We start from the raw sequence: 19,138 nt of genomic DNA, 5'->3' as shown, positions 1-19,138 counted from the left end.
TTGAAACTATCGGTTGCATATACCACATCTTCACTAGATGAAATACTGTTCAAGGAACCACCTATTAATTGTTGAAAATGGAGAACATCACAACCCATAGTTCTGAAGAAAATTGTTATGCAGTGGAAGATGATCCGCATCCTTTCCATGACTTTGGAACATGTAACACTAATTAACTACAATACATTTTCTTCTTTTTAAGTGGTGAGTTGTTAAGATTGATCCCCACATTACTCATCATTAAAGAAAATCTCACTACAAGAAAGTATAGAAATGGTAACAAAAAATTTAATATTTGGCAACAACTTAGTTTTATTGTTGGCAAAGAACTTTTTTGTTGCCAAAGAATTTAATTTTGTTGTCATAGTATTGATTATTGTTGCAAAAAGTACTTTTGGCAACAAAAAAAAAAAAGTTGTTGCATGTTGTTGCAATAACAGCCGTTGGGAAAAGTCTATGCAACAAAAAAAAATTGTTGCCAAAAGTACTTTTTGCAACAATAATCAATCTATGGCAACAAAAATAATTTTGTTGCCAAATATATTTTTTCTTGTAGTGTCTTGTGTGGCTATTTCTATAGTAACATCAAAATGGACCTTGATTCACCTCTTTCAATCAAATGATAGTAATAAGACTTCACATAGAAACATTTTGAAGATGATCCTTTCAATGATATCTTATTGACTTACTCAAATTTAGCAAAACTTAAATATTGTGCAGGAATCTTTACACACAATTAAGCTACCAATCATGTATAGATTTCTAAAAGACAACGTCATTGCACCAAACTTTGAACAAACGTCATTGTAACGAGTATGAGCATGAGTTAGCCTAATTTTCGATTTGATCTTGAACCTGATTTCACTAACAAAATGAAAATGGATTTTTTATTCAGAAACTACATAACAAAAGTAGAGTAAACTAAACTCACTTGAATTTTCACTTACACTTCCAAGCACTTGTTGGGTTTTTTGGAGTGTGAATGGGAAAGGAGAAAAGGTACTTTTTGGAGTGCACCCAAAAGGCACCTTTTCTTTTGCACCTCTCCATCTCACCTTTTCCTTGCCTATAAATTTAGAGGACTAGCCTCAGTTTTCTACACAGAAAAAATTCTGGACTTCCACTACATATTTTCTTACAAACTAATATCCGAATTTGCATTCGACGAAGTTGATGGGGCTTGAGGTACCGCTACGCCATCAACAGGTATATCCGTTTTATCCTGTGAGGAAGTAATCCATGACCTCGGGTACAGTGAGGAGATTAAATACACCAAGTAACAAAAATCCAAGGTGCAGTAAACGTCAAAGGACATCTACATCCTTTGGATCAGATTTTTACGAAATTTTGTTAGAAAATGAGCCTCAAAATTTTAAAGAAGCTATGACTTCTTCAAAAGCTCAATATTGGAAAGAGGTAGACAATAGTGAAATTGAATCCATATTAAACAACTATACATGGGAGTTGATTGATCTTCCACTCGGGAACAAATCTTTAGGTTCTAAATGGATATTCAAAAGGAAGATGAAAGATGATGGTACTATTGACAAATATAAGGCAAGAAGTATTGTCAAAGGATTAAGACAACGAGAAGGTCCTGATTATTTTGACACATACTCACCGGTAACAAGAATAACATCTATTCGGGTGTTAATAGCTTTAGCCGCTGTGTATGGTCTTGAAATCCATCAAATAGACGTTAAGACTTAAATGGGTATTTAGTCAAGAAATCTACATGGAACAAATTTGAAAAAGAAATGTCGACTTGTTAAGTCTGTTAAACAATGCCCAATGGATTCAAGATTAATGAGTGCGATAAATGTGTTTACATTAAGAACACTCTGAATCATATGGTCATTGTTTGTTTATACGTTGATGACATGTTGATAATGAGTAAAGACATTGCTAACGTAAATGCCACTAAGCGTATGCTAGCTAGCAAATTTGATATGAAAGACTTAGGAGTTGTTGAATTAATTTTAGGAATTAAGATCCACAAGACTCTCAAGGTCTAGGCTCGTTTGAAAGATTACTTGAGAAGTTCAAGTATTCGATTTCAAAAAGCGCAAAAACTCCAATTAACGTAAACCTTGCTCTTGATAAGAACAAAGGTGAAAAGTGAGTGTCAATTGGACTATGCTAGGGTATTGGGAATTTTAATGTTCATCATGACCTGTACGTGACCAGATATAGCTTATACTATAAGCAAACTAAGTCGTGCACGAGTAATTCCAATCAAACGCATTTGATGGCAATGAAACGAGTTCTTGGATATTTAAAACATACCCAAAACTTTGCCTTGCATTACAATAAATATCCCGCAGTTATTGAAGGATACAATGATACCAATCGATCATCGATCAAGAATCCAAATCCACAAGTGGATATGTATTCACTATTGGTGAGGAGCGAGAACAAGGTTGTCCAACGGACATGTATGGCTCGCTCCAAATGGAGTCCGAGTTCATTAGACAAAGGCGTGAAGAAGAATGGCTAGTTAGAAGATATTCCTTTCTGACCCAAACCCGTGGCACCTATATGCATACATTGTGATAGCCAAGTAGCAATAGGAAGGGCAGGGAGCATAATGTATAACAGTAAATCTCGTCACATACGATGGAAACATAATACCGTTAGACAACTACTCTCTAGTGGAATTATCACAATTGACTATGTTAAGTCAAGAGATAATATGTCAGATCCACTAACTAGAGAGGTGGTTGAAAAATCATCGAGGAGAATGGGACTAAACACCCGGTAACTCATATTGGATGTGATGGGCACCCGACCCCGGTACATGAGATCGAGCGAGACTCTTATTACAAACGGAAGTTTTTCGTCTCTTCTCGTAAACGAAAATTACAAGACATTAAGGCTTTTTAATAGTTCGTTGTTCTCAAATCAAACAAAAACCGAAACATATAAAATCTATTATATAATACGCCTGACAAACCGACATTCTACCCACAATAAACCACTTATCGAAACACAAAAACATATAGACTCGGCAAGCACTAGAAGCAAATGGAGCTTTGCACAACGCCATCGGAACATCTTCATAATGGCTTCTACTCATCGTCTGGATGTCGCGCGTGAAACGCGAAGTTCCCCAAGAAAAGGGGTCATCGAATATAGATATGTAAAGCATAAAGTGCATGCATGTTTTTCATAATATATAATTCCCCATTCCGACGCAATAAATGTATATCAAAATGCTTACTCGGAAACATATAATGCAAGTCAAAACATATGCCATATCCGCCTTTTTCTTTCGGTGAACGGAGAACGTGGTCGCCACCGCGTCAAAAATCGCGCCACAACACAAGATAACTCCGCAGTAGGAATATCTCCGTAACATATCATATCATATCACAACATATCCCGTATCATGTCATATCATCGAATATCAGTGTACATGGCACATCATACTCCACAACCCATGTACATGTATACCCGAGTGAACAATGATGATAACATAAGATCCGCTTTTTGCTCAAATGAAGGACAGTATTGAGGCATCCACGAATGGAGTAGTGAGAAACTAAATGCATCATAAAATACAAAAAAAAACTCATTTAATAATCCGAACGATGGAGTAGTCATTTAGGAAAGAAATCAAACGGTGGTCATAATTGTACTTTTCGAATGGTACGTCGGATTGTGTCAAAACAAGACTTTAGTTCGTTTGTACATGTCGATATATCATAGGACTCCATGTAATAATTAAAACAACTTATTTATGCTAATAATCGGAATAATCACCAAAAGTTTCATTTGAATGTCACTTGAAAATGAGCCTAATAGAACAATATGGAAGGGGTTCGGGAATAGGGGGCCCACCTCGAGTCAAGCCGAGGTGGCGTACATAATTTACTAGCCTTAGGCTTTGAGGAGTCGTTTACAAAAAGTTTCGGGGCATTCCGATTTTAGTTGTGAAAGTTATGGACGTTTTATGACACATGACTCTTTTAGAAATAAAGGTATTTAACATGTTTTTCCAACAATACATAAGTTCATAATTCAATTTCATTGAATGAATAAAGGCCAAATCGAAGCTCGGATTTCTAGAAATGGGGTCTTTCCCGAAGCTCGTACCATAACCTAGTATGACTAAGACATGCCAAGGAAAGAAAGGTAGGCTTTACATACCTTATTTACTCCCTATGTTATATGCAAACTCAATGTCCAAACTTCCCAAAATCTAGAATTGGTCACAAGGTCAAACATTAGTTATAAGTCTTTAAGCTCAATCTTGAATTAACAAATGCCTACGAAATTTCGCATTTCCCAAGAAATGCACCATCCAGAATCCAATTATTTGAAAAATTACAACAACAAATCCGAGAATTTAACTCGGCCAGAATAGTACCAACAATCAATACAAAACACATTCTAACGCAAGTAGTCTTCCTTTCTACATAATGCAACAACTTAAAAACTTCACTTTTTTCAAACCAATATCAACGTTTCCAAATCCATTTACTAATCTAAGATCATTCAAATATATTCGAAAGCATTTCATATCATTGTACAAAATATACAAAAAAAGTCCGCCAAAATCCATAATTCACCCGAAAACTCCTCAACTTCCTAGACAATTTTTAATGCATTTCTCGCTTCCAAATTCATGAACTATCCCAACAACACACATTCTAACAACATTATACTCATGAATAACGAAATGACACTAATACCACATTAGCTTTCAAATCAACCCATAACATTTCCAACATCAATTTAAATCATCAAATTCTCATTTCCATCATAGAATACATATCTACAACAATTAAATTATTACATAGAAAATTGTTCCATCCTCCCCACACACAACACACAAAATAAAATAAATATGCATATACACACAACCACCATGCAAACTTCCATTTTTCCATGAATTCTATCCTTTTCTACACACCACAACATAACTCTTCACAAACATATAAATATAGATTAAATCTTACCTTTTCTCCTTAACTTCTTGACTTGTCCAAGGTGCGAAAATGAAGAAACCAAAATCATCTTCCAAAACAACTACACCACGTTGTAGAATTAGTAGGAATACATGAAGAAAATGATTTTTGGAGCAAGATTTCATGGGGCAAAAATCCCCCACCTTGGCCGAATACCCCTTTGTTTCTCCCCTTTTTTTTTTATATATATATATATATATATATGAATTCTCCATATATATAAATGTGATGAATTTCATCCATGTGCCATATATTAAAAGATCATGTATAGACATTCTACACACTATGTATGTGCACATGCCCCCCTTATTTTCTTTTCTTTTTTCTTTTTCTTTTCTTTTTGTTCAAGACAACCAACTTCCCAATTCCAATTTTGCCCTTAACCTTTCCACAATATTACCATAAATTCTTTTGTGCATTTCCATTTTTACCCTTAACCTTTCTCAATATTTCCACACTAATGGCATCCACAATTAGTACTCATAACAACTTGTGCATTAAACAAGATCACAATATAACTTTGCCCTTAGCTTCTTGCAACTATCTCAAATTATTCGAACGTACAAAATACGGGTCATAACACTATGGCCGAGGACAAGTCATCGTGTAACTCACTTCCGAGATCCAGTTCAAAGAGATCAAACAAAGTCATTGATGACGGTTCAACATTGTCAAAATAAACTTTTTTGATCCATTCTCGTGATGAGACAATGTTCAGTACCAGAATAAAACATTAAGGCTTTTTAATAGTTTCTAAGTTTGATACAAGATATATCAAATAGTGTATCTACAGGATGACATATTTAGGAATCACATATGTAAGTGTGAAGTGTAAGCCGCTTCAAGGAGAATTTTGTAAGGCCAATTCTCTACGCATTTATGAACCGACAATGTTAAGTCTTGAAACGAACAAAACAATGAGAACCAAAACGATTAAAGGGTTAATTTTGTGACATGTGGTTGTCTAGGTATACACCAAATCTCGAAGGTTCAAAGATATCAAATTTACCGATTGTCCGAGTATATCCGACATATGTTCACTACGGAAAGTTCCAAGAAAAATCTACTTATCTAGATGCGATTAATCCTTGCTTACGAATCACACAATTTTTCATGCATGTTTTTCATAATATAGTCATTCCCCATTCATGTGGGGGATTGTTGGGTTTTTTGGAGTGTAAGTGGAAATGAGAAAAGGTACCTTTTGGAGTGCACCCAAAAGGCACCTTTTCTTTTGCACCTCTCCATCTCACCTTTTCTTTGCCTATAAATTTAGAGGACTAGCCTTAGTTTTCTACACAGAAAAAATTCTGGACTTCCTCTACATATTTTCTTACAAACTAATATCGAGTCTTTGTGTGATTCGTTGCCGAATTTGCATTCGACGAAGTTGTTGGGGTTTGAGGTACCGCTACGCCATCAACAGGTATATCCGTTTTATCCTGTGAGGAAGTAATCCATAACCTCGGGTACAGTGAGGGGATTAAATTCCTTAAGGACACATAGTGAATTATGTCGACTCGGATATTTTCAGTTTTATGCATTTTACGTTTTTTTTAAGATTAACTCGTGTTTTTGGTTTACTGGTTTTGAACATAAATTTACTAACAAAGACACTCTCCCCATAGCCAGGAGCACTTGGTACACAGGTGGGCCATTTTTTCCAAGCAAAAACAATAAATCACCCCCAAAAATTTGAAAATTACAACTAAAGAAATTCGGGAGGTGTTGATTTAGTTGAAACTAGTGAATTTATCCGCGCTTCGCGCAATTATAAAAGACTTTATTAAATTTATAATTTATTTTTCCTAATACCCAAATATTAAAAGTAATAACAAACTACATATTTATGAAATCTAAAGTATTTATTAATTTATAACATATGAATATATAAATTCAACCCTTATGTACATTTCAAAACTTAAATATTCAGCAAATAAATTAAAAGGCAAACAAATAAAAATATAACCACTTTCAGAGATTGAGGGAATTTTGACAAACCAAAAATAAATCTAAAAACCTTCGATTTTTTTTTTACATTGCATTTACAAATTCATGGTGTTTTGATATAGCGGAAGAGGGTTGAAACTTATGTGGAAAACAAATAAACATTATGAAATAAACACGAAAAATAAGATCGTTTTCTCCTTCACAACAAACTAACATAAACCCAACTTGACTGCAACAATTTTAAGAATATTACATGAAGGAATTCTCGCATCAATTTATACTACCTTCTCCCTTCTCTTCTTGACTCTTCGTTTAAAGTTTCATTATTCTAAAAATTTTACTCAATGCCTCTAAACCACAAGGTAACTGGTAAATATAATTAATGTTTACTTGAAAAATCCTTCATATGAAAATAAAATTAACTAACTCAATAAATAAGATGAAATATATTTTTGCAATAACATTTCAAGATCATGTGAACATATTCAGCATGATACAATAAGTGTTTTGTTTGTCTTTAAAATAACAACACGAACTTCTAAAAGGATAATTCATTGTATTTCACAGCTGAGTCGTAGTTTTACTTGCATTAGCCAAGAAACGTTAGTCTATATCGCTTCCAAATAATTATTTGAAAATGAATAGTGCAAGAATATAATTAATGGAGTAAAACGGAAAGAAAATGTTAGTATACAAATAAAATTTATTGGGGAAAGGGGAGAGGTTGAGTAACGTTGAAAGGGAAATGACAAAGAAGGAGGAAAAAGATAAATAGATTGAGAAAATAATATTACCAATGCAAAAATAGATAGCTAATTATCTGATCTTCTTTAATCTTGTTGTCAAGTAGTATATATCCACGAAATTGTCGTGCCGCATATGCTTGTCTTCTCTCTTTTCCCCCACAAGCCATTATATAGTCCTCCCTGGCTCCTTCATAATTCACAAATCACAAACTCTTCATTTTTGTAACTCCGCCAATGATTAATGAGTTTATTATAATCAAAGCTTTTGTCCGTTTCTTTCCTATTGTAGCCTCTACCATTTAAGTATATGCATGCAACTTTGAGTTCATCACAAGTTTCATGACCACCTAGTGAATTACTTATTTATGATCAATTTTCTATATAAAAGACGGATCTTCATTTCCGATCCGTTAGTACTGAATATCACAACATGGGAGGGGGAAAATAGAAAAACACATAAATGCATATTAAAATAAGTAATAAAGAAGACAATTATAGTGGGAGGTGAAAAGTTGATTAATTGTGTTTAAATACTTTTTAGGCTATTAAAAATAAAATAAATAGATAAATAAAGGAGAAAATGTAAAAAAAAAAAAGAGAAAAAAGATAAATGATTTTCTAGGTCATAGAAAGGTGTCACATCACCTTGTTTATGCCTAGCATTATATTATATATAGATTCGGGATTTTGTAGTGTGCTTAGATGGATTGTTTTGTGTGGGTTTTGTCAGATTTTGGCGCATGAGTACACGGAAGGAAAAATGAGTGTTTTTTCGGGAGGAGGACACAAATGGCCATCCGGCCCAAACTATTGACAATCGAATGATCCAAGAAGCTTAAAAGCTATTCTTTAGCCTTTTTAAAATAATTCTATTTTTAGCCTTTTTTTTTTTTAAAAAAAAAAAAAACTAATTTTAGCATATGTATAGAAATAGTATAACTGTTGTATAGAAATCTATCATATATATATATATATATATATATATATATATATATATATATATATATATATATATATATATATATATAAATTGTATCATTATACGTGTTTAGAAAATGTATTTGTATAATTTATGTTTAATAAATGTATAATCAATGTATAGTACTAATTATACACATATTATATATTTATATATATATTTATTGATAGGCTCAATCAACATATTCTTAGTAATTATACACATATGTGTATAATATGTATATAATATAATTGTGGTGCACAACACACCATAAACAATACTACTATACAAACATGGCTTGTAGACAACTCTAGGACAGAACTGCTTTGATACCAAGTTTGTCACGACCCAAACTAGAGGGCCATGAAAGTAACACAAGGAAGACATGAAAGTACATGGGATAAAAGGAATGCAACCTGTACATCTGAACTGCCTCTGAGGGCCAATGACATGCATAAGTACTGTATATATGCGTATATAATGCCTTCTCATACATATATATATATATATATATATATATATATATATATGCATATATAACGCCCGTCAAGCCTTTTTTCCCATCCCATCGTATCATATCGGACCTCTATGGGCATAATCATCATCATATGACCAACTGATCAGGTGGTAGTGCATATATAACGCCGTCACCTTTCCCATACTCCATACCTCATATAGATATAATTTAAGTATACTCGTATATAACGCTTGCGGTTCATAGCATATAAGAGTACATCCTGAATATGATAAGAGTACATCCTGAATCTGTCGGAGTCACATAAGGTCGTTACACCTCCGAACATCGTTATGAGATAACATATCATCAACATGTGACTCTATGAAGCATACTGAAGTGAGCAGTCATTACACTAAATCAGTGCGAGTTGGTATGTATCTGGTGACGTGTCACGTTCAACCAGTTTGAGGCGTGCCAAACTTTATCATTAAGTAAACTATTTTCTTTTTTGGTAATTAAATGTTCAAATCCGTACGCTTAATGAGATCATCTATGACCGCGCGAAGCGTAGACAACTAACCTAGTATTATATAATGGCTATACTCAATTATCTATTACCGCGCGAAAACCAAATTAGCCCCATAAAATGATAAAATAACAAATACTACAAAAATTAAAATAAGTTCCCTTTATAAATATTTAAACCTCATCACAACCCTTAAAACAGTAGTAATTCAAATTAATTAACCTCCATCCCCCCCCCCCCCCCCCCCCCCCCCCCCAAAAAAAAAGCCATCACTATTTAATTCTTATCCCAAAAAGCCCACTTCGTAACGTGGGGTAAAAAGAAAAAAAAATAGTCTCATTTCTTCAATCCGCGTAACAGACCTAGTGGATCATCTCATCCGTTGATAACTTTTAATCTCAAGGCTGATATTCAAACTCCATATCGATCCGCGTCACTATCCTTGTAACCAATAACATTTCATTACTTTCCCTTTATATAACCATTCTAAGTCATCTCGTATTTGGCACAATTCATCATTTCTATATCTCATCAATTACAAGTTTTATATTCCTTATCAATTAAGCTCTTGTCTGCAACAATGGTGTCTGCTACTGCAAAGAAAACAGTTGCTCCTAAGAAACCCCGATCTCATCCTCCTTATGTTGAGGTATTTCTTTAATTTACCAAATTCTTTTTGTTTGAAAAGATTTACATTTTTCAGTTTAAAGAATGTATTTTAATCTAGGGTATAATATAATTATAATGGAAAATGACCTGAATTAGTTTGATTTTGCTCCAAAATTTGTAAAATCGACTTTTAATGATTTGGGGTGTGAATTTGATGGTTAAAAGACGAATTAAAGTAGTTTGATTTTGCTCCATAAGTTATAAAATTAACCCATTGATAAGAACATCAAACGTGTAATTAATTGATTTTTGTGATTTGGGATGTGATTGTGCAGATGATATCAGAAGCAATAATGGTGTTGAAGGAAAGAACTGGTTCAAGTCAAGTTGCGATAGCAAAATTCATTGAAGAAAAGCAAAAGGATTTGCCTACAAATTTCAGGAAACTCTTGTTAGTTCAATTGAAGAAACTCGTCGCATCAGGCAAACTCACTAAAATCAAAGGCTCTTTCAAGCTTACCCCCGCTGTCAAACCCGCCGCAAAACCTGCCGCAAAGCCCGCCGCAAAGGCCGTTGCTCCGGCGAAGAAGAAAACCACCGCCACCGCAAAGCCAAAAGCAGTGAAGGGTAAAGCAGCAGCGCCGGCGAAGAAAGCGACGAAGAAGACAGTGGCTGCTCCGGCGAAGAAGGTTGTGAAGAAAGCAACTCCGGTGAAGAAAGCTGCGGTTGCTAAAGTGAAGAAAACTACACCGGCGAAGAAGGTTGTGAAGAAGCCTAAAACCATTAAGGCAACTCCGGCTAAGAAAGCAAAGAAGTGAAGAGATTAGGTTAAATTTGTGGTTGAATTTGTAAATTGTTTTTACATTTCTCTAGTGAAGTGATATGAATTTGGCCCTTTTTTTTTTTTTTTAAGTTTGCGTATTGCTGTTAGTATTGTTCTCCATTGTTAGGGTTTGTTTTAGGGGTATGATGACATATGCTCATTGTCATAATAGGGTTTGAATGAATAGTAACAGATTTGTATGATGGAAATGAAGAACAGTGTTGGTAGTATTTCTTTATCCAGAAATTAATTCTATTTGTGTTAATTAATTTGTTTATTTATTAAATGTCAAAGAGTCTTGTATCGAAAGAGACCGAAATGTAGCGTGTTATTATCATCAAGTTTCGCCGTCAACGGTCCAGAAATTTAGTGCAAATAGGAAAAAGATGATAAAATTTTCCTTTTTTTTTTCCTGGCAAGTTCCATGCAGACTAATGAAGCCACGAATTTCCTACCACAAAATATCTTTTGTGCTAAAAATGAAAAGGAAAAAAACAAAGTGAGGTTGAGTAGGCCCTTTATCTTTTTAGTTTCTTTGGTAATAATCATTGTATTTCCTTTATACGGATATATTCAGCTGGAGAGTTATTTAAAGTCCGAGAAAAATTGGTTTTAATTAAAATACAATCGATTTGATGACCATATAGGACTGAAATATTCATGAAAAAAGAGAAAACTAGTTAGAAAATGAAAAAAAAACTTATTCCCGAGAAATTAAATATAATTAGTTTCCAAAAGCTTATGGAATAATAAGTTATATGAATATCCAAAAAGTTAATTGTTGGAATATCCAACAAACAATCTGAATTTCGCATAGGTAAATAATTAAGTAGGCGTTTGGACATGCGATTTCATCTCATAATATAAAATCATGATATAAAATTAGCGTTTGGAAATGCGATTTCATCTCTCGATTTAAATCTCGTGAGATGAAATCCCAAATCATCCAAAAACATGATTTAGGATTTGAAATCATGATTTCAAAAAAAATATAAATGTAAAATTTGACCCATACATTTATATTTTGTAAAAAAGATAATAAATTGGTAGATATATTTACCAATCATGTTTACCAATCAAAATCATCTTTCGCGTGAAAAGATTGTTAAATGCAATGTGGGAAGATTATATTAAAGAGTAGTTACATTCCATTCATTCGTTAAATTTTCTTTTTATTGGTAAAGTTTGATCAATTGATGTTATATTTTTAGGAAAGGCCTTTTAGTAGTGTATTAATTTTATTATGAATTATAATTTACTCATTTGATAAGATTGTATAAGAATTAAGAAAATTTTGATGGTTTTCATAACTTGTGGGTTTTTATGTTTATAAAAAAAAGCTATGACTTAAATCCAAATTAAATTACATGATTTAAATTCATCTCATTATTTAATATCACGACATTTAATGTCATGAGATGAAAATCACGTCAAACGGCTCCTACGACTGACCAAACAACATAGTTTGAAAATGAAACATAGCAAACTTTGGCTCGCTTTTACGGTTCCAGAACAATTCGCTTCTGGATTAATGCAACATATGACTTGTAAAGTAAACATCAAATATTTCTGTAATCTCTTGACCTCCTCTTAAGTCACAACTCACAAGAAAGTCCTAAATAATTACGGTATCTCTATTTAATAAGATGTTTTTTTTTTTTTTAAATTCCTTATCATAACAACAGAGAAAAATTCTCAGTTGTTCCAAAAACTTCAATAAAATTTACTCTACATATGTTTTGCAGAAATTTTCCTCTAATAACGTTTGGTTGTAAAAAAGAATATCGAAAAAAAAATCAAAATGTTTTTCAAAAATATTTGCAACACCTTTTTTTTAGGTAAATTATTCGTTTTTTTTTTTGTTAGGTAAATTAATGTCTCACTCACTCATACTATAGTAATTAGTAAGTAGCCAATTCAAAAAAAAAAAAAAAAAAGTAAGAAAGAAAGAAAGAAAGAAGAAGTAGCAAATCTGTGCTCATTGATCTTGGACCAATCAGTGAGGCCCAGTTCTATCCCTCATAGCAGACCCATCACAGCCCATTCATCTAAAAAAACCCTAACCTAATCTCAAAACACTCTTCGCAGTCCCAAAAAACCTCAACTCCTTACAGAAAGGTCGCCGATTTCCATCTCCACAGCCATGGTAACCATCTCCACCACCACATTCTTCGTTAAACTTAACTTATTTTTAATGCCTAATAACATCCTTTTCCTCTCTGTTTTCACAGGCGGACGTTGAAGCTGATGTGACGGCAGGACAGCCAAGGAAGAGAACATTTAAGAAGTTCAGTTACAGAGGAGTCGATCTCGATGCTCTTCTCGATATGTCTACTGATGAACTCGTTAAGCTCTTCAATGCTCGTCCTCGTAGAAGGTTTTTCTCAATTTCATCTTCAATTAATTCATTTCTTATTAGCAATAATGTGAGTTATAATGTTCGTTGTACGGTTTATTTGTAAAATGTACGTAATTAATTTTGTTTGATTTAGTTTCTACGTTGTTCTACAAATTAAAATCAAAAGTTAGTGAAATGCTCGTCCTCGCAGAAGGTTTTTGTCAATTTCATATTAAATAAATCCAATACTGTGAATTATATTGTTCTTAGTACGGTTCGACGTATCAATTTTCGTTTTATTTGTAAAATGTACATATATAGTTTGTTGCATGATTTATTTACTTCGATTTCAATATTCTTTTTGCAAATTAAAAGTAACAAGTTACAATAAAAAGTGCTGTAAAATGCTACTTTTACAATTAATAGTCTTTAGAAAGTGTTTGAGAAAATAGTAGTTAAGAAATGTATAAGGATAAAGAGAGCATTTGTTCTACGGATTAAGTTAAAACATTGTAAAATTACAAGTTATGAAACTTAATAGAATACTGTAAAATGCTAGTTTCACAATTAATAGTCTTTCTGAAGTGTTTGAGTAAATAGTAATTATTAAGAAATATGTAAGGATAGAGAGAGTATTTGTTTTATGGATTTATGTTAATTTAATAATGTAAGTACTTCTCTAATCTTTTGTTTTCCCCTTTTTTTGCTAACAAATGTAATAATTTATGTAACTAGATAAAAGTGCTACAAAATGCTTTTCTTCTTTACAGTTAAGAGTCTAGTCTCATTAATGTTTGAAAAAATTGTAATTACAGGAATAATTAGTTGAATATCAGGATAGTTATGGTGTTATAGAAAATGGGATAGAGAGAGTATTCATTTTATGGCTATAGACTTAGTTAATTACCTGCAGTTGCCTCATACACTAAACAATCCTTATATTGGCGGTATATATAACATATATCCGTGTATGTTAAGCATACATTTATATGTTGATGCCGAGCATAATCCTGTTGTATCTAAGGTAGTTATAGTGAGGACTTATGTTCTTACTTGCAATTTGATTTATTGCAGGTTTCAAAGAGGTTTGAAGAGGAAGCCAATGGCACTGATCAAGAAGCTGAGGAAGGCGGTATGCATATGAATTTTTTTGCTCTTACTTGTTTGCATATGAATATAAAACTCCCTTTTATAGTATGGATATATGAGTCTGTAACTATCTTCTATTTGCCCTGTGATGCCTGTTGCTTCTGTAACATTTGCTATATTAGTTAGTATTTTATGTAGAAGCATATTTTGTAATGCTGAAATCAGTCTATTTGGTTAAACTCTATCAACAAAGGGACAACAGTCAAGCAGATTTGTTTACTTTAGTTGATCTGTCAGAGGTTCGGTATATTTCATTTCTTGGATGACACTGCATATGGACATCACTTGTTCAGAAGAAATGGTAGTCTATATATTATGAGATGATCCATGCATATCGTGTTTTCGAGTTCTCGTTTCAATCTTGCGTGTTTACATGTTAATATTGACTTCCGTCAACTTTGGTTTTCATCCTTGAGCCCCCCCTGCAGCACCAAGGTTGAGCTGTGTAGTTGAAAGTTAACTTTGTCATTTGATCTTCCAAGTATTACCAGAAATGCTTAACATAGGGTGAAGTCGTACAGTGTAGGATTTGTACTAAACAAGTAGGTTTAGATCTCCGTCAGCCTTAGTGACTAAATCTTATAAATCTGTCAGTATTCACCTCCTTTTGATCCTCTGCTGCAAGCTATAATGATGGAGGTGATCGAGGGGGTTTAATATTAAATTCAATTTGGCGACTTTATCATTGAAATGCCTAATTTAGTGTTGACGACATAATTTATTGTTAATTGACTTGAAGCATAACATACTAGAATCAATAGCACCCAGCAGATCTTTTGGATCTAAAACCTGACTATAGTTTTTTAGTTTATTTGATTGAGTGCTTATGTAGACAAGATTGGTTTAAAAACAGCACTAGTATGATTTCATGGGTAAAACACACCTGTGGAAAAAAGGATTTCACGGTTAAAAATATTCTGTATGACGATAAGTGGACTTGAAGTAAAGATCCATTTTTTCTCAACACATGAAAAAAAGATGTAGTAGTAATCCTTGGGATATACAGAGCGATAGATGTTTTTAGAGGATTCTGTGTCTATTATGCTACTCCAAGTTACTTGATTGTATAGTTTCTTGGTTTATCGAGTTACCTTTTTTGTTTATATGCCTCCATGATTTTGTCAGTGTTTGTTTTCTCTCAGCAGATATTCGTATTACCTATTATTCTTTTTCACCTGCACCTACTCATAAAGCATTTGTATGCAGAAACGTGAGGCTCCACCGGGTGAAAAGCCAGAGCCTGTCAAGACTCACCTGAGGAACATGATTATCGTTCCTGAAATGATTGGAAGTGTTATCGGAATTTACAATGGAAAAACTTTCAATCAGATCGAAGTCAAGCCTGAGATGATTGGCCACTATCTGGCCGAGTTCTCCATCTCGTATAAGCCGGTCAAGCATGGTAGACCCGGTATTGGTGCTACTCACTCGTCAAGGTTCATACCGCTAAAGTGATTTGGCCTCCGATGTCTACTTTTCTTCTGTTCTAGTCTTGTCAAAGTCCCTTTTTAAAACAATTTTGATGCGAGAAATGGGTTATTTAAAACAGTTACTTTGTAAAACTCTTGTGCTTTGCTGAAAACTGATTTGTCATGAATATCTCCGTTTTTTTTTTTTGCAATTTTTTTCATCTGTTTGGGTCTATTTTGACGAATAATTGGCAGACATCTAAAGTGTTCAAGACAATCAATCGATTTAGCATTTACATATTTCCCATATAGATACCAGTAACAAACATTCTAATAAATTAGAGGTTAAATTTGATTAATCACTAGCAAAATATATGCTAAATGTACGGAAATCAACATGATTAATTTGATTATTCAATTTAGTTAGTCTTATGGTTTGTATATTTTGCAAACTTTTGAAACGATTCTCTTTAGTTTCTAGTCTATATTTTTTTCTTTTCCTCTTATTTTTTCCCTTAATTTTTCAATTGTTGTTAAAATTTGTCTTATTTTGATTATGACCGCCTCTTTTTATAATTAGTAAGTTGATAATTCAAATATCTTGCATGTCAAGTTTATAATCACAAGATTGAAATAATATTTTATTATATTATACACATTTTAATTTAAAATCACAAGTCAAAAGTCTATCGTTATTTTTTAAACTCAGTGTCTAGTGAAATGTAGACACTTAGGCCCCGGAATATATCCATAGATTTGAAGGAAATCGAGAGGACAATTGAAACATCATGGACGCGTGGGGACTTAAAAGTTTTTAAAACGTAGTAAAAGATGTTAAACTTTTGAAATGTACACATGTTTTTCTCGAGTTTTAGAGTACAATTTCGGTTGTATTCTTTTTGTACAACTTATTGTTGCTTGTGTTCGTCCACCTTGAGTTTGAAACTAAATTAAAAAAATTATCTTATTTTGGCTATGTCCGTTTTTATATTTAGTAAGTTGATGTCAAATGAAGGAAATATCAGGACAATTAAGTCAAGTTTATAATCACAAGAAACACACAGGATATTTTATTATATTATACACATTTTTAATTTAGAACCATAAGATTTGAAAGTTATTATTGCTATCTTTATTTAAGAAAATTTAGAACTATATTATTAATGTGGCCAAACGTAGACACTTAGGCCCCGTTTGTCCATAGAATGAAAAGCCAGAAAAACGCCAAAAAAAAAATCACTTTTTTTTTTTTTGGAATTTTGGAGTTGTGTTTGGCCATAGTTTTTAAAATTGTAGTTTTTGGTGAAATGTAGTTGTAAAAAAGTAAAAAGAGTGAATTTTTTTTAAAAACAAGTTTTTGGAGTTTTTCCGGAATACAACTTCAAGTTGTATTCGAAATTTTCAATAAACGCTGATTCCGGAAAAGAGTGAAAAAAAATTCCGGAATAAAGTGAATAATTTTTATTGCCAAACAGGGGCTTAAATTGAGACAGAGGGAGTATATGTCAAATGAAGGAAATGAAAGGACAATTAAGACACTGGAGACCCGTGAGGACTTAAAAAGTAAACACACAAGAGGTAGAATTAATGTTCAAAATAAATTTTCGTAAATTCAAATTGTAGAAATGTACACATGTTAGTCCCTATGTCAAGGAAGAGTGTACAATTTCGGTTGCTTTTTGTATAACTTATTATTCTTGTGTTTGTCCACTTGAGCGTCTATATATAATAAGAAAAATATAGAATAGAAAAATAGACATATTTTTATTAATGTTAAAGTGTCAAGTAATATGGGATTCATTGCGTGTATAATTTTAAAGCTTTTCGTACAAGCAGTCAATACTTCATTTATATAATTATATATAAAGAAAAAATTTTTTTACGTGAAAAGTCATTTTCTCTTTTATTTTGTTATCAATGATCAAACGTAGAGACGACAAAAGTTTAAAGGTATGGAGAAAGGAAGAAGAGATGAAGCTCTTTTCCGTTCAATGAGCACATAATTCATATAATAATAACGTGAAAGGTCAAGTAATGTGGCTAATGGGTATAAATATAAGTAATATGGAACGGAGGGAGTATTTCATTTATTAATTCTTAAAGAACGTAAAAAGTCAAAAAAATGAACAAGTAAAAGTGGACGGAGGAATATAAATATGTGTCAAACAATTAAATATTGATATATATTTGAAGTGTATACATGTATACATGAGAAGAGAATAAATATTCGGCAAGAACATGAAAAGTTAATATATACTACTTTGTGAACAAGTAAAAGTATACATTGAAAAAATAAATATGTGTCGGATGTGCGCACCGAGAAACATTACTGGTAAAATGCGGTAACTACTGCTACTTTCCATGTCAAATTGAAGTGCGTATACGTGTACACGTTTATTTTGGGAGAAGAGAATAAATATTCGAGATAAAAAAGGAAAGTTGAAGAGTGACATATATCCACGGGATATACTAATTCTTAAAGAACGTGAAAAGTCAAAAGTGATGTGAAGTAAATATGTTATATTTTAGCTACTAAATATAATTATTGAAAGAGAAAATAAATTTGTGTAGGAGAAATTATAAAAATTAAATAGGTTCCATTATTACCTATTTATGGAACATACTAAACTTTTCAATAATTATATTTAGAGAAAATAAATATTCACATAGCTAATATTTTTACCACTCAAAAGTCAAAAGTGAACAAGTAAAAGTGTACGGAGGAAATAAATGTTTCCTCCAAATTAAAATTAAATTAACATACAACTATTCAAATAATTCAAAATAAAGTAAGATTCTATACCGATTAAATATTAACCGTGTATTTAACCTATATTTTGGGTTTTTGATGAATATAGCATAGTGCGTGGGATAAAAAAGTAGTTGGTTAAAGTGTTTTTATATTGTAATATATATATGTTTTTTTTCAGTACAAGCTTTTCATTGTGATGTGTTTAACAAAGTTTATATATAACTTTTCATATATATAAGTCAATATTTGTGTTGGATCCATAAGTCCATTTTTTAAATTACACACTTATATATAATAGAAATATATATAAAGACCAAAAATGAAATTTACCAAATAACCAAGGAACGAAAAACGTTTTTTTCTCTTTATTTTGTTAAAACATCAATGATCAAACGCAATAGAGACGACAAAAGCTTAAAGGTAACCGAGAAAGGAAGAAGAGATGAAGCTG

At 32.4% G+C, this 19,138-nt stretch overlaps 2 protein-coding genes across 2 annotated transcripts; both read left to right on the top strand.

The window, feature by feature from the left end:
- The first annotated feature begins 10,101 nt into the window (after positions 1-10,101).
- On the top strand, positions 10,102-11,269 carry LOC132066502 (histone H1-like). The gene is made up of 2 exons (XM_059459825.1): positions 10,102-10,256; positions 10,552-11,269. The coding sequence occupies exons 1-2, from the start codon at positions 10,188-10,190 to the stop codon at positions 11,032-11,034; spliced, it is 552 nt and encodes a 183-aa protein (XP_059315808.1). The 5' UTR covers positions 10,102-10,187; the 3' UTR covers positions 11,035-11,269.
- Positions 11,270-13,126: 1,857 nt separating this feature from the next.
- On the top strand, positions 13,127-16,125 carry LOC132066447 (small ribosomal subunit protein uS19). The gene is made up of 4 exons (XM_059459773.1): positions 13,127-13,185; positions 13,271-13,416; positions 14,452-14,509; positions 15,733-16,125. Exons 1-4 carry the CDS (start codon positions 13,183-13,185, stop codon positions 15,979-15,981), a joined length of 456 nt encoding a protein of 151 aa, XP_059315756.1. The 5' UTR covers positions 13,127-13,182; the 3' UTR covers positions 15,982-16,125.
- The last annotated feature ends 3,013 nt before the right edge of the window (positions 16,126-19,138 follow it).

The sequence above is a fragment of the Lycium ferocissimum genome, chromosome 1, assembly GCF_029784015.1.
Source record: "Lycium ferocissimum isolate CSIRO_LF1 chromosome 1, AGI_CSIRO_Lferr_CH_V1, whole genome shotgun sequence".
Taxonomy (NCBI): Eukaryota; Viridiplantae; Streptophyta; class Magnoliopsida; order Solanales; family Solanaceae; genus Lycium; species Lycium ferocissimum.
Note: the sequence above shows the minus strand (reverse complement) of the source record. Positions and strands in the feature narration are given on the sequence as shown.